This window comes from Mirounga leonina, unplaced genomic scaffold (assembly GCF_011800145.1).
Source record: "Mirounga leonina isolate KUSES-001 unplaced genomic scaffold, KU_Mleo_1.0 Mir_173, whole genome shotgun sequence".
NCBI lineage: Eukaryota > Metazoa > Chordata > Mammalia > Carnivora > Phocidae > Mirounga > Mirounga leonina.
In genome coordinates, this window is record NW_023270447.1 from 17,587,234 (window position 1) to 17,609,659 (window position 22,426).

The 22,426-nt window shown below is 39.1% G+C and overlaps 1 protein-coding gene and 1 long non-coding RNA gene across 4 annotated transcripts in view; one reads left to right on the forward strand and one right to left on the reverse strand.

The window, feature by feature from the left end:
• Positions 1-22,426, forward strand: part of LOC118019143 — a 69,880-nt gene that overhangs the window by 33,392 nt on the left and 14,062 nt on the right. The gene's annotated exons all lie outside the window — the stretch shown is intronic.
• The window catches only part of RPAP2 (RNA polymerase II associated protein 2), a 78,465-nt gene continuing 61,108 nt past the window's right edge, over positions 5,070-22,426 (reverse strand). For 2 of the 3 annotated variants that reach the window (XM_035018034.1, XM_035018033.1), the window contains 2 exons: positions 8,814-8,965; positions 5,070-6,171 (listed from right to left, as the gene is read on the reverse strand). In XM_035018034.1, coding sequence (XP_034873925.1) covers positions 8,824-8,965 — 142 coding nt within the window. In that variant the 3' untranslated portion in view covers positions 5,070-6,171; positions 8,814-8,823. The remainder of the gene's footprint in view (positions 6,172-8,813; positions 8,966-22,426) is intronic. The other variant, XM_035018035.1, reaches the window with a different exon arrangement.

Genomic DNA, 22,426 nt, shown 5'->3' on the forward strand with positions numbered 1-22,426 from the left:
TCAATGTAGAGTCTGCTAAAGTTTCTCTCTCCCTCCCCTCCTTGGGTGCGCACTCATGCATGCTCTCTAAAATAAATAAATCTTAAAAAAAAAAAAAGTGGTGACAGTGGACATCCATGTCTTATATCCCTGATAAACAGGGAAAAGCTCTGTTTTTCACCATTGAGTATGATGTTGGCTGTGGGTTTTTCATATATGGCCTTTATTATGTTGAGTTATGCTCCCTCTAGACCTAATGTGCAGAGGGTTTCCATCATGAGTGATTTGTAGTTTGTCAGGTGCTCTTCCTGCATCTACTGAAATGATCATATGGTTTTTATCCTATTGATTTATCACACTGATTGTTGCACATATTGAACCAGCCTTGTGTCTGGTAATAACTCTCACTTGGTTGTGGTGAATGATTTTTTTTTTTTAATATACTGTTGGATTGGGTTTGCTAATATTTTGTTGAGGTTTTTTGCATCTATATTCATGAGAGATACTGGACTGTAGTTCTATTGTGGTATCTTTATCTGGTTTTGGCCTTTATCTGGTTTTAGACTGAATGTGGAAGTTTTCCTTCCTCTAATATTTTTTGGAATAGTTTGAAAGTAATAAGTATTAGCTCTTCTTTAAATGTTTGGTAGAATTCACCTATGAGGCTGTCTGGTTCTGGACTTTTGTTTTTTGGAAGTGTTTTGATTACTTGATTCAATTTCATTAATGGTAATTGGTTTGTTCAAATTTTCTATTTCTTCCTGCTTTAGTTTTGGTAGGTAATAGGTTTCTAGGAATTTATCCATTTCTTCTAAGTTGTCCATTTTGTTGACATAAAGGTTTTCCTAATCTGTTATAATTGTATTTCTGTGGTGTTGGTTATTTCTCCACTTTCATTAGTTATTTTGCCTACTTGGGTCCCACTCCCTTTTAAGGAGTTTGGCTAAAGGTTTATCCATTTTATTGATCTTTTCAAAGAATCAACTCCTTGTTTCATTGATCTGCTCTGTAGTTTTTTTAGTTTCTATTTTATTTCTGCTCTAATCCTTATTATTTTCTCCCTCCTACTGGTTCTGGGTTACATTTATTGTTTTTTTTCTGGCTCCTTTAAGTGTAAGGTTAGGTTGCTTTGAGATTTTTCTTGCTTCTTGAGGAGGCCTGTATTTCTATAAACTTCCCTCTTAGAACCACTTTTGCTGCATCCCAGAGATTTTGGACTGTTGTGTTTTCATTTTCATTTGTTTCCATGTAATTTTTGATGTCCTCATTGATTTCTTGGTTGACCCATTCATTGTTTAGTAGCATGTTATTCAGCCTCCATGTATTTGTATTATTCCCAGATTTTTTTCTTGTGATGGATTTCCATAGTGTTGTGGTAGGAAAGATGCATGAGAGTACTTTTTTTTTTTTTCTTTTGTTGTTGTTGTTGAAACTTGTTTTGTGGCCTAACATGTGATCTATTCTGGAGAACATCCCATATGCACTTGAAAAGGATGTGTATTCTGCTCTTTTAGGATGGAATGTTCTGAATATGTCCGTAAAATCTATCTGGTCCAGTGTGTCATTCAAAGTCACTGTTTCCCTCTTGATTTGCTGTTTGGATGATCTGTCCATTAGTGTGAGTGAGGTATTAAAGTCCCCTATTGTTACTGTATTGCTATCAATTACTTCCTTTGTGTTTGTATAACTGTTATGTATTTGGGTGCTCCCATGTTGGGTGCATAAATATGTACAGTTATTGTATTTTTTGTTGGATTATCCCCTTTCTTAGTATATAGTGTCCTTTGTCTCGTTACAGTCTTTGTTTTAAAGGCATTTTGTCTGATATAAGTATTACTACTCCAGCTTTCTTTGGACTTCCATTTGCTTGATAAATGTATCTCCATCCCCTTACTTTCAATCTGCAGGTGCCATTCAGTCTGAAATGAGTCTCTTACAGGTAGCATATAGATGGATCTTATAGGGTGATGGAGTAGATAAAAAAAAATGTCTTTTGGAGTGTTTAGTCATTATGTTCAAAGTAATTACTGATAAATAAGTATTGCCAATTTGTTACTTATTTGTGGTTGTTTCTGTAGATTTTCTCTGATCCTTACTTTCATGGTTTATTGGCTTTCTTCACTGATATACTTGAATTCCTTTCTCTTTATTCTTTGATATGTTACTGGTTTTTGATTTGTGGTTACCATTAGATTTATATATAGTATCTTCTGCATATAGCAGTTGATGGTCACTTAAGTTCAAACCCATTCTTTACTCTTCTTGCCCCACAAGTTTTAGGTATATGGTATTTTACATCCTTTTATTTTTTGTGAAACCCTTGACTGATTTTTTTTTTTTTTTTTTTTTTTTTTACAGAAATACTTTTTACTACTTTTGTGTTTTCCTACATTTCATACTCTCAACTTAAGGTCTTTCCTTTCCATTCAGAGTCCCCATTAATATTTCTTATAGAGCTGGTTTAGTAGTGGTCAGGAACTCCTTTTTTGAGAAACTCTTGATCTCTCCTTATATTCTGAACAATATCCTTGTAGATAGGAGTATTTTGGGCTCTAGATTTTTCCCTTTCAGCATGTTGAATATATCCTGCTACCCCCTTCTGGCCTGCAGTTTCTGCTGAAAAAGCTGCAAAATTTTTTTTCCTTATTGCTACTTTTTGCCATTTTAATTACTGTGTGTCTTGGTGTGGAATTCCTTGGGTTGAATTTGGTGGTGTGTGGGGGAGATCTCTGTGCCTCCTGGATGTGGATATGTGGATCTCCTGGATATATAGGGAATTTTTCAGCTATTTGTTGAAATAAATTTCCTGCCCCCCTTTCTCTCTCTTCTGAGATCCCTGTAATGCAAATGTTATTACACTAATGGAATCAATGAGTTCTCTAAGACTATTCTCGATCTGCCTATTTTCTTTCTTCTCTTTTGCTCAGCTTACTTTCTATTACTGTCTTCCAAGTCGTTTTTATTTCCTCTGCTTTATCTAGCCTCCTCTATGTTCCATCAAGTGTATTTTAAATTTCATTTATTGTGTTGTTTATCTGATTCTTTTGTATCTTTGTGTTAAGGGTCTCACTGATGTCCTCCACACTTGTCTCAGGTCCAGTGTGTAGCTTTATGATCATTACTTTAAATTTTCTATCAGGCATACCACTTACAGCTATTTTGCTTTGATTTCTTGCTGTGGTTTGGTCCTGTTCTTTCATTTAAGAGCTATTTCCCTGTCTCCTTGTTTTGTCGGACTTCCTGTGTCTATTTCTTTGTTAGGAAAGTCAGCTACTTCTCTTGCTCTTAACTATAAAAGCCTTATGTAGAAGAGATCTTTTCGTGCAGTGTTCCTTGTTCTCCAGGGCCTGGTGCTTCAGGGAATGTCTCTTATGGGTGTTGTGTGTGCTCTGCTGTTGAGTCTTGCCCTCTCTTTTCTTCAGTCCGGTTGTCTGCAGAGGCTGTGTTTGCCTATTGTGTTTAACAAGGTGTGTGGTGGTTTGCTAGTGAAATGAGACCTGCTCACGCCAGAACGGAGTTCCTGCACAACGTGCCAGTTAGATGTGGTGTTGGCAGGGTTTCCACGGGTCTTCTCAGGGAGGGGGCCCACAGTGACTGGACTAAGGTGATCATGACTGGGAAGGGTGGATCCGCACAAGGGTGGGGTGGGGCTTGGTGTAAGCAAGTTAGGTAACAAATGTTAGTGCTGCAATGATTCCTGCAGGTATCCGTTGTTTATGTGGTGGGCAGGGGAGGGAAATGGCACCCGCTGGCTCCCTTGTTCCTAGAGGGGTCTCCCTGTGATCCCTCTCTCCAGGCCATGCTCTGAGATGAACAACTCACTCTCCTTCCCATCTACTGCTGGTGTTTTCAAACTGCTGGTTCTGTGCTGTATCTGTCCAAGACTCTTTAGGGGTGGGAACTCTGCTTCCTAATGCCCTCCAGGCTCTCCTGGAGCTGAGCCCATTGATTTAAAAATTCCTGCCTCTTAAGTCCCAGTGGTTGTAAGAACTCAAGAAATTGGCCTCCTCTCACTTTCAAAGGCAAATATTATGGGGATTCGTCCTCCCCATTTATGGGCTCCCCAGTGTGAAAGTGTTTTCTGTCCTTCGTGCCACTGTTTCCCTTCCCGCTGCGGATGGCCCTAGTCCGCTTTGCTCCCGGACCATGTCTTTGTCCTTTCTACCTTCTTTGATGTGGCCTCTTGTCTACCATTTATTTAGTTGTGGAGTTCATCCTGCCAGTCTTTGCATCATCTTTTGGGTTTATACTGATGTGAGTGTTACCTACTTGTATCCATGGGGCAAAGGGAGCTTAACATCCTCCTACTCAGCCATCTTCCCAGCTGCCCCTCTGCCCCACTGATCTTTATGCCTATCAGTATCCTACTGTATTGCTTACTGTAGCTTTGTAGTAAGTTTTGAAATCAGGAAGTGTTTTTCAAAATTGTTTTGGCTATTTTGGAAATCCTTTGTATTTCCCTAGAAATTTTAGGATCAGCTTGAAAATATTTCAAAAAAAACCTACTGGGATTTTAAGAGGGATTGCATTGATCTATACCAATGTGGGGAGGACTACCATTTTTTTTTTTTTTTTAAAGATTTTATTTATTTATTTGACAGAGAGAGAGAGACATGAGAGAGGGAACACAAGCAGGGGGAGTGGGAGAGGGAGAAGCAGGCTTCCCGCGGAGCAGGGAGCCCGATGTGGGGCTTGATCCCAGGACCCTGAGATCATGACCTGAGCCGAAGGCAGACGCTTAACGACTGAGCCACCCAGGCGCCCGAGGACTACCATCTTAATAACTGAAACTTCTAATTCATAAACGTGGAATATCTCTATGCCTTCTTTAATGTCTGTTTTATAGTATTCATTATGCAAGTTTTTTTTTTTTTTTAAGATTTTTATTATTTGAGAGCATGAGCAGGGGAGAGGCAGAGGGAAAGAGAAAGGGGGAAGCAGACTCTCTGCTGAGCAGGGAGCCTGATGTGGGGCTTGATCCCAGGACCCTGGGATCAGGACCCAAGCCAAAGGCAGATGCTTAACCAACTGAGCCACCCAGGTGCCCCTCATTATATAAGTTTTACACTCCATTTATTTTTAAGGATTTTTTAATTTTAGAGAGCAAGCACATAAGTGGGAGGGGCAGAGGGAGAAGGAGAGAATCTCAAGCAGACTGCTGAGCATGAGCTAACCCACAGCTCGATCTCAAGACACTGAGATCAGGACATGATCTGAAATCAAGAGTCAGACGCTTAACTGACTATGCCACCCAGGCACCCCACAAGTCTTGTACTTCTTTTGTTAAATTTACTAAGTATTGAATTCTTTCTGGTGCTACTGCGAATGGAATTTTCTTCCTTTTTGGATTTTTCATTGCTAATATACAAAAACAGCTGATTTCTGTATATTGTAGCCTGTGACTTACTGAACTTGTAGATTCTTGTCCATTAGGCTCCTCACTCCACCAGGCTGCTTTCTGGACCCTCTCCATGGTTAGACTTCTAGCAGCTGTCATTTCCTCCAGTGTCCAAGAGTGTAGATCTGATTCTTATTTTGTTTCTTGGCCCTCCAGTAAGGCTTCCCAAATTGTCTGAGGGCCCCCCCCCCCTTAACTGCTCTGGAGGCCTTGTAACTTACATGCTTGACAGACATTTTGAAAAAACTGTAAATTTTGAAAATAAACTAGTTTCCTTTTTCTAGTTGAGTCCAGAAAATTCTGGAATATTCCTGTTTTGGACTTGATTAACTACACTGCTCAGGACCATTTTATAGCACAGTTTCTTTAAAAGAATAGTGACTACACTTCCAAAGGGCTTCATCTTAGATTGCATTTATTGAACTCTTCACTGTTTTTAGAATCTAGAGTTTAGATTGTGAGGCCAAAATGGGAATGTTCTCAAATGTTTGTCAACCAATAAGATCAATATTTATTAACGTTTCAACTTAGTATTTTTATTTACTTGAAAATTTAAATCTTATGTCTTACAGCTAGGGATGCAAGGACTTGGTTATCCTTGTTGGAAAAATGGTTCTCCTCTATCTAGGGGAAGTCACTGTACAGTTAGGGACTGGGAAGCAGGGGGCTGAAATCTAAGGAGGTCTTTCTTGGAACAAAGCTAGTTATCAGTTACCACCAGAACATTATTGTAGCTAGAATTCCAGAAATGATGAATAGACGATCATCTTCTATTTGGTCTTCATGGATTATACCTGTGAAACAAAAAAGACAGTTTGGATAAAACACCTAAAATATTTTACTAGCTTTTGGGAACACTGTGTGTTGTTTTCCCAATATACATTGCATTTTTTCCTCATTATGTAGCAATAGTGATTGATGTGGAATAGACCCAACTCACATTCAGCTTGAGGGAAGGCTGTGATGGGTCTAGGTCAGTAAGAAAATCCTCTTCTCTCTCCCATCTTTTGTCAGGATGATTGGGTTAGTTTATAGCAATCCCATGGGCATGTGGTTTGGTGCCCTCAATTAGTGTGAAGTTCAAGACGTTTACCCAGACATTGGAATATACTACATACGAAGCTGGGAACTCCTGAAAAATTTTGCCACTCAGCTTCGAAGATGGCCACCAACAACCCTTGGCTTCAGTAGTCATGCCATTATGCAGTCCTTTCACCTTGAATGTGGGGTGGACCTAGTGATTAATTTGTAACTTGTCATGGAAAAAGTGATGGGATGTCACTTCTTAGATTAGTTACAAAACTGTGGCTTCCATCTTACTCACTATGAGGGTAAGGCACATGACAAGTACGAGGTACACTATGTAGAGGTCCCTGGACGACAGCCAGTGAGACACTGAGGCCCTGAGTGCAGCAGCCTCTGAGGAACTAAATCCTGCCAACAACCACAAGAGTGACCTTAGAAAGGGATCGCCCTCTAGTTGGGCCTTCAGATGACACTGTAGCCCTAACAGCTTCACTGCATACTCAGGAGAGACTGTGAGCCTAAGGCCCAAAGCTAAACTGTGTCCAGATTCCTGACTCATAGAAAGTGTGAGATAAAAAGTCTTTGGAATAATCTGTTAAGCAGCAAAAGTTAACTATCATTCTATCATAAGAAAAGCTGGAGGGCGCCTGCAGGGCTGAGATGGTTAAGCGTCTGCCTTTGGCTCAGGTCATGATCCCGGAGTCTTGGGATCGAGTCCCGCATTGGGCTCCCTGCTCAGTGGAGAGCCTACTTCTCCCTCTGCCTCTCATGAATAAATAAATAAAATCTTAAAAAAAAAAAAAGCTGGATTTTATTTGCAACTGAAAACACATTAATACAACCTTTTCAATATTAAATTACTATTAGCAAGTATATTAGACATTAGTCATTATATACAAGTGAACTTATGATTTACAAAAATCATGTAAAGAGAAATAAAACTCTACCTAGTCACAACTCTCTTCTTCTCATAGGGCAAATTATGTATGAGGGCTCAATTCATTCAGAATCGCTTATAATACTAAAGGTTTGGCCAAGGTTTACTTTTGATGATTTACATTGTTTATGTGTGTAAGTAAAATGATCACAGAGGAAACTGAAAACATCTATTGGTGTGAAAGTACTTTCGAGGACTTTCAATATCTGTTTATATACAAGTTTTAAATATGCTAATAAAAATGATTCTTACTTGGTACTATTCACTAAAGCAGATCTGGAAGGACTTCTGGTTAAGATTTTTTTTTTATCGATTTTCTGTACCTGAAGCTCAATAAAACAAAAAACTCCAACTTCACTGTATTCTTAGAAGGGCCTCTGAATTAATGCTTATACATGCCAATCTGAGCTCACTCCCTAAGGAAAAGCTTTTGTTTTACAAGGTTCTCGGGGGAAGCAGGGTCATATGAAAAAGCCAGTGGGTATAAATTGGGAGGGGAAGACAGTGCTGACTTCTTACATTCAATTTTTGAGCATGTTCAATAAAGGGATGTTCTTTCTTCCCTGCCAAAATTCTTCTCTCAAATATCCTTCTCATATATTCAAAAATGTGCTCGAAGAGTTTTTTGGTTCTGTTTTTACAAAAAATGATATATATCTCAAACATGTTTCTGCTAAGTAGACAGGATTGGAGGGAGAGTGAGAGGTGGATTTTCCTTTTCTAAATTACATATACACTTTTGTATTGTTCAATTTTTACAACAAGCTTGTATAATTTAAGAAATTGAAATAAAAAAAAAAGTTCCCTGGGAGGGTCTCACTTGTAGTTTCAGCTGAATTTCTTCAATCATAACGTTAAATCAATACCTATCTGAGCACCTGAGAGAGTGAAGTGAGAAGTGGAGGAAAGGGAGAGAGGTATGCCAAAGGCAGGTTGAAGGAGGGGACACTCTGATAATTGTGAAAGAGGCAAGAACCTGGGAGACGAGGGGAGGGCTGTGTGCCGGGGAACAGGGTCGGGATTCAACAGTAGGACTTACACATTTATCTAGTTATCTGCCCAGGAGATGACTAAAGTAGTGACTGGGTAGGGGATGGTTTCCTCAAAAAGGGAAGTAGGATGAGGATGTTCTCAGGGGATGGCTGCACTTCCCAGGAAATAGCAATTTACTTCAACCAGTAAGGTGGGACATGAGGCATGCCATGGTCTAGGTTTGAGTGTGAAGCTGGTAGGAGAGAGTTTTCTCGAGTACCAGAAATAGAAGGAGGAATAACAACAAGGATTGGGGGGGGGGAGGTACTAAGTAATAGGAGTGGATAGAAAGTGATAGGGTGGCTGAGAACTAAGGGATATCATGTTCTTCCTTAGCAAACTGAGGAGATCTTGAGGTCTATACTTGGTTTTTAAATTTTGAATATGAAAAAAGATTCCAAACAGGCAACAAATGAAAAAACAAAACACAATCTAACTCACCACTCTGTGGTTAACAGCTGGTTTTAAATATGATGGTTAAGCTTTCAAGGTCTTCATTCTTTAAATTTAATTCTTCAAGCAAAGTCTCTATAAACTGTGTAAACACCACATTTTCCTGAGAATGCTTCTGAATGCCAAGAATTGGGGTCAGTCTGAAAAGACCAAAAATATTAAATGCAATTCCATGAAATGAGGACTAAGGGGCTCCTGTCTTCTCCATAGCAGAGGGGATTTTTGGAAGTCTTTCTGATTTAACAAAATTTCCAGAGACAGAAGGCTTTACTAATAAAGGCAGAGAAGAAATCTCAGGAAAAGAATGAAAGATCAAACATACTGTTAAGAAACCTAAAAGCCTGAATCTATAACGTGTTCTTCATTATGCCAGGAAAAGCTACCAAGTTCTCAGAAATGAAAATGAAGTCTTTCCACTTAGGGAAAAGAAGCTGTGGAAAGAAGCTTAGAGGTGAGAACTGCTTTAAAACCATACTGAATGTTTATATCACCTGAATAAAAAAAATAAATGATAAACAGGATTACCTTTTGGATGAAACCTTAATTTTTTATTTTTAAAACACTAAATAGATGAATTACATCTTATAAGGCACTTAATACAATCTTCTACGCACTCTGCTGCTTTCCCAAGTCACTTCCAATAAACAACTGATTGCATATAATATTCTCAAAAGTAATTTTCAATGAAATGTCATTCACTTTTTAAAAGTCATGCTTACTAATCAAAGATTAAGACCATTACCTTCCATAAATTAGATATGTAACTACATATAATAATTATGTATATATTATGTATAATCTCCAGAGAGCATGCTTCACAGAGCCTTTGTAAGGTATATTTCTGGAAAGCTTTTGGTGAGAAAATGCTTTTGTCCTTGAGTAGTCTTATACTTACCACAAAGGTCTTCCATATGCTTTGTGAACACCGGTGCCACCAGGCACATCAAATATAAATAACCCTCTGACTTCAATCAATAAAGCTCAAGGAATCAGAGTGGAGCAACTCCACGGTAATGAGTGTGGAAGAGGAAATGTTATGTTCTCAGAGAGTTCTTGCTTGCTTAGCCATCTTACACAGAAAGCAGAAGTAAAAGGAAATCTTTACCTCATTGTCTAAAGACAGCCGGGACCTGGAGGAGGTGGTAAATTCTCTCTCAAGGTATCTTACCAAAAACTGGAGACGAGGTGACTCCAAAAGTCCAGTGAAATCCACAGAGTTCTAACATGGGAAAACCACTATAGTGTATTCCTTCCCCACCTCTCCTGTATTTCTCTACAGCTAGAGAATGCACTACCAGGTTTTGACATTTTAATGAGCTTTATCTGCAGGTATTCCCCAAAGGTCGTTAGGAAACAGGGTAACACAAGCTTTCCAAGGCCAAGCCCACGCTGGGCACTTGGGCAAACTTAGGCATTTGTGGCCAGCTTTTCCTGAGTCCTCTTCCTGCCATGAAGGTGGAACCCAGAAGTCAACTCTGGCTTTTCCCACACGAATAAAGTTGCTCTTTCCCCACAATACAACCAAAGTTACTGGGGGTTGGATAACTTCAGCTAAAATAAAACCAAGAAGTCAGGAGGCAGATCAGATCGTTCAACTCCATACAAAGGTAGCTTTTGTGTATATTTAAAAATGGTATTCATGGCACATCCAAAACAATTTGACTTTCAAAGAGACTAGTATTGGATTCATATATGAAAACAAGGTCTCAATTCTCAAAGTGCCATTAGTATGTTTTAAAATTTAACCCTCAAAGTAGAAGTAAATGGTGATAGCTAGATTTCTCAACCTATGTGCCCATGAGAGCAGAAAATGGGAAGATTAAGCAGCTTTTAAGAATCATTCTATCAAGTGCCAGGGTTATAAAATATTTTAGGAACAGTGATACTTCTCTAGCAAACTTCTAAGACTAAAATTATAATAACTTCATTATGTGTTCATAGACACCTAAAAGTTTTGTTTACAAAGGAGGGAAGACAATGATGCAGAAAGACCCTCAGCTCACCTCCTCCACACAGTGAATCTACGCCTACATGTTGAGCAATTCCCCCTGAAGAACTAGGGCTGACTCAACAGGGATAGAGGGATAAAGACGAGAGAGAGAGAGAGAGACACAGTAACAGTAATCCAACCCCCTCCCCCGCCACGCCCCCATCTTGCCAACTGCAGTGGGGAAGGTAGTATCCAGAGACCAGAAGTATAGCTCAGCCCTGTGGCAGAGAGGAAAAGGACGCACTTTAAAAGAGCATCTAGAATATGAAGGAACCAGCTCTAGAGCATCTGAAAAACGGCAGGGAGTCTCCCTGGGTCCCAGGTACTGGCCAGCACCATTGTTCATATTCCCTGTCCACCCTGATAGCAGAGATGGGAGCTGGCCTGCTGCATCAGTGACCCTCAGTCCCTTAGGGCTCCACTAGCCCCAGCTGCCCTACTGCACAGGAAAAAAAAGGCTATAGATTAAAAGAACAACTGCAAGATAATGGAATGAGTTCTAAGGGCATCTGCCAAAAGGCCAGGGAGCTGCTGGAACACACCAGTATCAAAGGTGCTGGTGAGTGCCATGGCTCATGTTCCCCTCCCACTTCATAGCACCGACAAAAGCAAGGTCTGGGCACCCTAGCCACCTGCCACAGTGAGCCCGGGCCCCTAGCCCACCAAACCCCACCAAATCCAGCTGCCCCTACAGGTGGCCCTCCAACCCTCGCCCGCTAGAGCTCTGTCTCCCTAAGGTAGCCCCAGTGAAGTGCACACTGAACCACCCCCGGACAGCACCCACTATAGCTCCAGCTGTCTTGCCAAGGCAACACAGGCACAATCATTGTGCGACACCACTTCAGCTCTAGATGACTCACGAGGGCACCTACTGTACCGAGTGGCCCAGGACCTCCCAGCCCATACCTGCTTCAGCAGCATCTGTCCCGCCAGGGCGCCCCAAGTGCAGAGAGCCCTGAGACCTCCTGGCTGGCATCTGTCTTCGCTCCAGCCATCCTGTCAGGGTACTCCCTGAATGGAGTGCCTCGGGACCCCCAGGCCCACACCTGCTTCAGCTCCTGCTGTCCCATCAAGGAGCACTCTACATGGAGCACCCTGTGACTCCTAGCCCAAGGCCACTTTGGTTCCAGCTGTCCTGGCGTGGCGCCCCCCTGAGCGGAGTACCCAAGGACCACCTGGTTATACTTCAGCTCCTGCCACCTTGCCAGGACGCCCCATATTGCAGAACACTGTGGGACCCACTCCCACCCCCTGCTGCCCGCTTTGGCTCCAGCCATCCCACCAGGGTGCTATATGCCTGGGACACCCCAGGACTCCCAGCCTACACCTGTTACAGCTTCAGCCAGCCAGCTAAAGTCACAGGCATAGTCTACACCGGAGATATTCCTACACAAGGCCATTACCTCATGTCTAAGAGAAATAGCTGTTCTGCCTAATTCATAGAAACAGAAAATCAAACAAAATGAGGAGATAGAGGAATATGCTTCAAAAGAACAAAGCAAAATTTCAGAAAAAGAAAGAAACAGAGCCAAGCAATCTACATGATAAAGAATTCAAAGTAATAGTCATAAAGATGCTCACTGGACTTGAGTGGATAAACTCTGAACTTCAACAAAGATAAAAAGGATAAAGAACCAACCAGTTGAAGAATAAAGTAACTGAAATGAAAAATATACTAAAGGGAATTAACAGTAGATGAGAGGATACAGAAGAAAGGATCAGCAATGTAGAAAACAGGGTAATGAAAAGCATCCAAGCTGAACAGCAAAATCCTAAAAGGATTTTAAAAAATGAGAATAGGTTAAGAGATCCTTAGGACAATATCAAGTGTACTAACATTCACTTGATAGAGGTCCCAGAAAAAGGGGAGAGAGAGAGAAAGAGAGAGAGAAAGGGGCAGAAAATTTTGAAGAAATAATAGCTAAAAACTTCCTTAACTTGGGGAAGGAGACGGACATCTAGGTCCAGGAGGCACAGAAAGTCCCTAACAAGATGAACCCAAGGATGTCTACACAGCCAGATGATAATTAAAATGTCAGAATAAAGATAAAGAATCTTAAAAGTAGCAACCAACAGAAAAACAACTGGTTACGTGTAAGGAAAACCCCATGAAGCTATGAGCTGATTTTTCAGTAGAACTTTTGCAAGCCAGAAGGTAGGATATAATCAAAGTGCTGAAAGGAAAAACCTACAACCAAGAATATTCCAACTAGCAAGGGTATTCAGAATAGAAGAAGAGATAGAGTCTCCCAGACAAAAGTTAAAGGAGTTCATCACCACTAAACCAGCCTTACAAGAAATGTTAAAAGGACTTCTTTAAGCAAAAAAAGAGAAGTCATAATTAGAAAATTATGAAAAGAAAAAACTTCATAAGTTAATAGGTCAATCACTAAAAAAGCTAGTATGAATATTAAAAGACAATAGTAGTAAAATCACCATTTTTCTAAAAAAAACATATAGATGGCCAATAGACATATGAAAAGATGCTCAACATCACTCATCAGGGAAATGCAAACAACCACAATGAGATATCATCTCACACTTGTCAGATGGCTAAAATAAAAAACTCAAAAAACAAGTACTGGTGAGGATGTGAAGAAAAAGGAACCCTCATGCACTGTTAGTGGGAATGCAAACTGGTGCAGCCACTGTGGAAAACAGTATGGAGGTTCCTCAAAAAGTTAAAAATAGAACTATCCTACAATCCAGTAATTGCACTACTGGATATTTACCCAAAGATTACAAAAATACTAATTTGAAGGGATACATGCATCCCTATGTTTATTGCAGTATTTACAATAGCCAAGATATGGAAGCAACCCAAGTGTCCATCTATAGATGAATGGATAAAGAAAATGTGGTACACACACACAGTGAAATATTATTCAGCCCTAAGAATGAAATCTTGCCATTTACATCAGCATGGATGGATCTAGATAGTTTAATACCAAGCAAAATAAGCCAGTCAGAGAAAGACAAATACCGTATGATTACACTCATATGTAGTATTTAATAAAGAAAACAAATGAACAAAGGGGGGGGAAAAAAGACAACCCCCAAAAAACCAGAATCTTAACTATAGAGAACAAAGAGAGGGTTACCAGAGGGGACATGGGTGAAATAGGTGAGGGGGGTTAAGAGTACACTTACTGTGATGAGCACTGAGTAATATATGGAATTGTTGAATTGCTATTATTATATGCCTGAAACTAATATAACAATGTATATTAACTACACTGAATTATAATTTTTTAAAAAGTAGTAAAATCAATTATATCTAAAAAATTATAGGACTCAGAAAATAAAAGGATGTAAAATATAGCATATACATAAAACATGAATAGGAAAAATGTAGTGCTTTCAGAATGAGTTTGAACTTAAGCAACCATAAAGTTAATATAGACTGTAATACAATTAGGATGTTATATATGAAGCTCATGATAACCACAAACCAAAATCCTTTAACAGATACACAAAAAAATTAAAGGAATCCAAGCCTAAAACTAAAGAAAGCCATCAATCACAAGGGAAGAGAGCAAAAGAAGAAATGGACAGAGAAGAACTATAAAAACCACCAGAAAACAATTAACAAAATGGCAATAAGTCCATACCTATCAATGGTTACTTTAAATGTATATGTTCTAATGCTCCAATCAAAAGACATAGGGTGACTGATTGGGTTAAAAAAAAAAACAAACCCATCTATTATGCTGCGTACAGGAAACTCACCTCTGATTGAAAGACACAAACAGACTGGAAGTAAAGGGATGGAAAAACATATGACCATGCAAATGAAAGTGCAAAAAAAAAAAGCCGAGGTAACAATACTTATACAAAAGAGAGTTTAAGACAAAGACCGTAATAGAAGACCAAGAAGGACATTACACAGTGATAAAGGGATCAATCCAACAAGAGGATATAACAATTGTAAATATCTATGCACCCAACACAGGAACACCTAAATAAATAAAGCAAATATTAACAGACATAAAGGGAGAAAATAACAGTAATACAACAATAGTAGAGGACTTTAACATCGTACTTACATCAATGGATAGATCATCCAGACAAAAGATCAATAAGGAAACAGTGGCTTGGAATAATACATTAGATCAGATGGACTTAAGAGATATGCCCAGAACATTTCATTCCAAAGCAGCAGAATACACATTCTTTCCAAGTGCACATAGAACATTCTCCAGATCACATGTTAAGCCATAAAATGAATCTCAGTAAGTTTAATTAAAGAGTGAAATTATATCAAGCAGCTTTTCCAACCACAATCATATGAAACCAGGACTCAAATACAAGAAAAAAAGTCTGGAAAGAACATAAACATATGGAGGCTAAACAACAGGTTCCTAAACAAGTAGGGTCAACCAAGAAATCAAAGAGGAAATTAAAAAATACATGGAGATAAACAGAAATGAAAATACAATGGCCCAAAATCTCTGGGATGCAACAAAAGCAGTTCTAAGAGGGAAGTTTACAGTGATACAGGTCTACCAAGACCCAAGAAAAATCTCAGGTAAACAATCAAACCTTATACCTAAAAGCACTAGAAAAAGAAGACTAAACAAGGCCCAAAATTAGTAGAAGGAAGGAAACAATAAGATCAGAGCAGGATTAAATGAAATGGAGACTAAAAAAAAAAAAAAAGGAAAAAAAAATCAATGGAAACTAAGACTGCATCTTTGAAAAGATAAGTAATATTGATAATCCTCTAGCCAGATTCATCAAAAGAAAAAAAGAGGACTCAAATAAGTAAAATTAGAAATGAATGAGAAGTAAAAGCAGACAACACAGAAATACAAAGGATTGTAAGAAGCTACTATGAAAAATTATATGCCAATAAATTAGACAACTTAGAAGAAATGGATAAATTTCTAGAAATATACAATCTTCCAAAAAAGTGAATCAGGAAGAAATACAAAATGTGAACATACTAATTATTAGTAACAAAACTAAATAGGGTAATCAGAAATCTCCCAATAACAAAAGTCCAAGACTAGATAAGCTTCACAGGTGAATTCTACAAACATTTAAATAAGAGTTAATAAGTACTCTTTCCAAATGATTCCAAAAAAAACAGGAGGAAGGAAAACTTCCAAATTCATTCTATGAAGGCAGCATTATCCTGATATCAAAACTAGACAAAGACACTATATACAAAGAAATCTATAGGCCAGTATGTCTGATGAACATGGATGCAAAAATCTAAAAGGCAATCTACTGAATGGGAGAAGATATTTGCAAAGGATATATCTGATAAAGGGTTAATATCCAAAATATATGAAGAACTTAATACAATTCAACACCAAAACAAAAGGACAATCTGATTTACAAATGGGCAGAGGACCTAAAGACAAATATTTACGAAGAAGACCTACACATGGCCAACAGGAAGATGAAAAGATGCTCAACATCACTAATCAAGGAAATACAAATCTAAACTACGAAAAGATACCACCTTACACCTGTCAGATTGGCTAGAATCAAAAATACAACAATAGCAAGCATTGGCAAGAATGTGGAGAAAAAGGAACCCTCATGAACTGTTTGGTGGGAATGTAAATTGGTTACAGCCACTGGCGAAAACAGTATGGAGGTCATTAAAAAATAAAAAATAGAAATCCCACATAATTCAGTAATTCCGCTACTGGGTATTTACCCAAAGAAAACAAAACAGTATTTCAAAAAGAGATATGTACCCCTATGTTTACTGCACCATTATTTACAATAGCCAAGATAAGATATGGAAGCAACCCAAGTGTCCACTGACGGATAATGAAGATGGGTATGCATGTGCATACACACACACACCATGGATTATTACTCAGCCATAAAAAAGAATGAGATCTTGACATTTTCAACAACATGGATGGATCTAGAGGACATTATGCTAAGTGGAAAAAGAGAAAAACAAGTACCATGTGATTTCACTTATATGTGGAATTGAAAGAAAAAAACAAAACAGGGGTGCTTGGGTGGCTCAGTTGGTTAAGCATCTGCCTTCGGGCGTCCTGCTCTGTGGGGAGCCTGCTTCTCCACCCTCTCGCTCCCCCTGCTTGTGCTCTCTCTGTGTCAAACCAATCAATCAATCTTTAAAAATACAGAGAACAAACTGATGGTTGCCAGAGAGGAGAGGGGTGAGGGGAAGTGGGATACAGGAGGTAAAAGTCACAGGAATAAAAGGTACAACATAGGGAATATAGTCCATGGTATTATAATAGCGTAGTGTGGTAACAAATGGTAGCTACAACTGTGGTGAGGATAGCATAATGTATAGAGCTGTTGAATCACTATGTTGTACAACTGAAACTAAGTTAACATTGTATGTCAACTAAACTTCAATAAAAACAAATCCAAAGAAAAGATTTATATGATCTAAGAAAACAGACTCAATCCTTTTTTGTTTTGTTTTTAAAGATTTTATTTATTTATTTGACAGAGAGAGACACAGCGAGAGAGGGAACACAAGCAGGGGGAGTGGGAGAGGGAGAAGCAGGCTTCCCGCTGAGTAGGGAGCCTGATGCGGGGCTTGATCCCAGGACCTGGGATCATGACCTGAGCCGAAGGCAGATGCTTAATGACTGAGCCACCCAGGCACCCCTCAATCCTTTCTTAATGTAATAATCTGGTCCCTTTACACAAGACTGCAAATAACGAACTCCATGATCTTGAAGGAGGGGGGATTCTACACCTCTGTGTACAGCATGTTGCAATGGATAACAAACTTTTAATTGTAGCCATTGTTCCTCCTACATAAACTAAATGTCTCTTGCAGAATTTTATTTTCTCCTTCATGGAACTTTTTGAGGGGCAGCTCTTATAAGTTATTTCTTCATATTCTTGAAAACAGTTCTCAATTAATTTCAAGTCCTTTTAATCTTTCCTCATAAATGCCATCTGACTCCTCCTTATTCAGATTAGTATTCTTCCCTAAACCCCCTTCTAGGTTCTCCTTTTAACTACTGCCCCAGAATATACACATTGTCCAAATTCATTACTTCAAAACAACAACATACTTCCCACCTCACAGAAAGATACCACAAAATAAAATCTTTCATGTCTATGTTATTTTTGATGTACTATCTCAGGATCTTATCAAACACCCCCCCTTTTTTTTTTGTTTAACTGACTCCCCAGGCTCCTCCTTTCCTCTTAACTCCTTATCTGTGCACTATTAATCATGATATGCTAATCACTTATCTCTTTAATTTTTTCATTAAGGAACTCCCATCCTATTACATACTGAAAGGGACTCAAGCCTGTATTCTGTTCCCGAAACTTATAATAGTGAATATTAAAGAAAGCCACAATAAACAATAAATAAAGCCCCCAAAACTACATCTACTTAAATAACAGTAATACACTCCAGTTGGTATTTATGTGTTTTAGGTAGGAAATACCTTTAAAATAAGTAACAGAAAATGTGATTGGCCGTGAGTAAAAACAAAAGATTTTTTATGTTTCAGTTATTTCTTTCAAGTGCTTTTAAGTAAGAATAAAAACCTCTAGAGGTGACACTAAAAGTATGGCTTACCACAAAGAGTCTGCGTGCTGGAGAATATAATTAGAAAAAAACGACATAATACCTTGCAACGTGTAAATCACAAACAAGAAAGGAAACTTCTTAAAAGTACACCGATTCAGATCTCTCTTTTGAAAAGGCAGGCAGCCTTATGTAACTAGTTCCTTACCATATGGTAAATGGTATGACAACAAAAGCAAAAAAGTCAAGTGCATGCCGCATCTTATTGGTAAGACCATTATTTAGCTGACCGCTCCACATACGCTACAGCTCAAAAGGAGAGAATGTAAGTCAGGTTAGGACCAGCACCTTCCATTTGTTATCACTGAGCTATCAAACATCTGGTTAACAGGAATTATGCACAGCAGTGAGAGGACTTTCAAAGTCTGACAACTGAAACGAGAGAGATTTCTAATTAAAAATTGGCATTTAAAAAAAAACCCATATTATGTCCAAGGATTTAGAGCTGCACAAACGTTTGTGTCTGAGAAGTCACCTATAATTGGGTGAGTGCCTGGTTTGTGTCCTATCAACTGTGAAAGCTATATAAAGAGTTAAAGCTGTGATTTAGTGAGCAAGAAGAGCTAAACAATCGAGGGAACTCTGTTATCCATGTCCTGTAGTGCGATCAAAGTCGGTCATGAACCTGGATTTTTACAAGGCCTTCCCCATTGTGGTCCCTACTGCCTCGCTCATTGCACTCATTCCTCCTGGAGAATACATAATGCAGCTCCTGGACACTGGAAATCACAGCACAGTCCAGATTACCCTTCCCTGAATCATCTGGGTAATCTGTGTAAAGATCATGTAGGCACTTGCCTGAAATGATATAGCACAGACATCCTTCAACCTTGCCCTCAAAACTAGAAGAAAAGCAACAATTTCTAGAGTTTCCTGAGTCTTTATTGTTGATTTCCAAGCTCACAGAATCAAAAACAGTAGGCTATTGTAAAATGACACTGAACGACACTCCTCAAAGTCAACACAGCCTCAAGAGAAGAGCGAGCTGTGAGAACGTCTATGTGAATAAATGTCATCAGAAAGCATGCTTCTCTTTGGTTTGGGGTTGGAGGAAGGGACAGGAAGTGAAAAGCCACATACTTTTCTGTACCTATCAGATTTGAGAAATGACTGGGTTCACACAGAGTTCTGTTGCAGTAGGGAAACCTGTTCTGCTGATTACCGTGCATAAAGGTGATGAACATGCAAGGCTGCTAAAAGATAATGCTGGGCTTTAAAGAAATTTTTAAACACTCACTCTCTGATCCTTCAGAAGTTAGTGCTGGGAAGGAGAAGGTAAGCAGCATGCACAGGCACTAGGCTTGTCACTTTACCAGTTAGAACAGAACAGATACTACAATACCTGACACTTGGGGGGCTTCGAATAAACAAAAAACAAAAGTCTTCTAGGACAGATGAGGCATCTTTACCAATAATGGCCAGGGGAAGTGCAGACTCGAAAAGTGGAGGTTTAGCTGCATAGTCTTATTTTATAAGGCTATTCCACCACTTTGTTTCCTCAAGTGGGATTTAGTCTCAACCTATCCAGCAAGTGTCCTTTTGACAGGTGACTGTATCTCAGGCTTTGGACTGGGTAAGGGATTTATCCAGGGTCACAAAGGCTAAGAACAGTGCTAAAAGCGGACACCTTTATCACAAAGGCATCTTGCTTACCGATCAAGTCTTGTTACTCCTTTCTTCCTGCGGTAACAATTGTCACTTCACCCATACTTTATCTTCTAAAAAATGAGTTGGGATTTTCCCTTCTTCTCTGTATTAACAAATGCTAAATGATAAAGGATTAAACCAGAACACCTCTGTCTGTACATACACACACTCAAAACTGAAACAAAAGAGAGCTGTGACCAGTTTGTAACACGTTGGGTCAAAATGTCATCTATTTTCAGAAATTTGAGGGCTCACACAAACCCAAGACATTTTGCAAAATGTTATCTCTCAGATTTAAAAAAAATTTACTAGTATAAACTTTGACAAGGAATTTTATCGGTCTACTTCAGGGCTCCTTAGCATGTTAGTAATTAGGATTTCATGTTTAACGTAACTCTTTTTTCACCTTGCTTGTTTCTTACTGGGGAGAATGAAGAATATTCAACTCTGTCAGTGATTCTCTAAAAACATTTGTGTCATCTGTGGCCCCTGGCTTCCTCCCTGAAGTGACAAAACACACTTGGGCACAGGGAAAGAACCAAAAAAGCCACCCTGAGGAACAGCTTTTCTTTTTCCATCCATCAACACGGACTGGCTCATGTGCAGAGATAACCACCTTGTGGCACTTTCCTCAATTGCTGTTGATGTTGTTTTTATGTAGAGAGTAAACATGGTTTTACAACTGACAAGGAATTCAGATACTTTAATAGGGGTAGTGGGTGGCTTTCTAAATGGGAGTAAATGAATTTGTTTCCCTTGAAGAAATGCCAGTTCTTTTTCCCAGTTGTTCCCTTTGTGGCAGGATCTCAACCACTGAGTCAAATATATGAAACTTCAGTGATTTCCAAGTTTATAAAAAGATTTTTTTTCCCCCTTTATGAGACTTAGTTGGTCTTTAACCTTTCTGTGAAGTTGCAGCAAGTGTGAACTCCAAGGTGAGGCTTTGTGACTGATGTGACTTTCTTAAGGTCACACAGTCAGTAAGAGATGAGCAAATAACCCAGAAGTACTCCCACTAGTCCACACTTTTAACCACTATACCACACAAGCTCACATATCTGATTAATTTTAAGAACTGAGTATACCTTATGATTTCAAAGGCCCACTTGTATATGTTCTTCAAATTTCTGAAATCTATCATTACAAAATAAAATGTGCTAATGAAAACTGACAAGTCTATTGTTTCTAATTCATCTTTTCTGACAGCCAAAAAGCACCTTCCAACACCATTAACTAAAGAAGACTTTAGAAGAAAGCTAAGAACTGCCTTAAAGCAAGCAAATCCTAGCAGACACAGACAAATCAACTGATTTAGCATAGCTCTGGTACACTAATAACTGCCCCAGAATTAAAGACAGTGGTTCTGAATTCTGTCTCTACAAATTACAATCACTTGTGGAACTTAAAAACTACATATGTCCAGGCCCCACCCCCAGACCAATGAATTGAAATCTCTGAATCAGGTATTGGTATTTTTAAAAAACTTCCTATGTGATTCCAATGAACAATGAGTGTTGAGAACCACTGTAAATTCCTCAACTGAATACATTTGAGTAGTTCTGACTATGTGTTATACTTGTTACCTACACAGTTCGAAGAAACCAAATAGCAAAGGAAATGAAATCTTTGCACAAACAGCTATGTAACAAAGCTGAAGGTAATAGAGTCCCAAAGAATGGTCTCATCTAGGGGCGCTTGGGTGGCTCAGTCGTTAAGCGTCTGCCTTCGGCTCAGGTCATGATCCCAGAAGCCTGCTTCTCCCTCTCCCACTGCTGTGTTCCCTCTCTCTCTGTCAAATAAGTAAAATCTTTGGGGGAAAAAAAAGAATGGTCTCATCTACAGAAATTTATTCAAGGAAGTCATTATTTCTACCTCTGAGAGGTTAAGTAATACTTCTAAGGTGGCAGCAACATTTGAACTGGGCTTTGAAGACTAGGACAGATAGATATGAAAAGGCAATTGGCATTTTAAACACAGTTCAGAGTGCTAACAAAGATGTCTGTGGGGGAAACAGTGGACACAATGTAAGAAAACAAGAGAGTAAGTTGGAGAGGCAGGTTGGACCACTTTAAGAGAACCTTCAATTTCAAGCAAAATTACATAGTAGAAGTGGGGCATCACTAGGTTTCTGAATAAAGGCCTGCCCTAATCAGGATTAAGCTTTAGTGAGATTTTTGTTAAAGCTGGAGGAAGGATGGACTAAGTTGAAGGAAGAGACACTTGGCTAGGAGACCTGTTTGAGAAGGCTCTAACTGCAGCAGTCTAGGCAAGTAATGAAAGCCTGATGTAAGTTAGCAGCACTGGGAAAGGAGACAGACCCCTGGGTAAGAGAAGTCACAAAGGCAGGACTTAGCATTGACTAGATAGGGGGGATAAGGACAAGAGAAGCACCAACGACAAGTCGGCTTT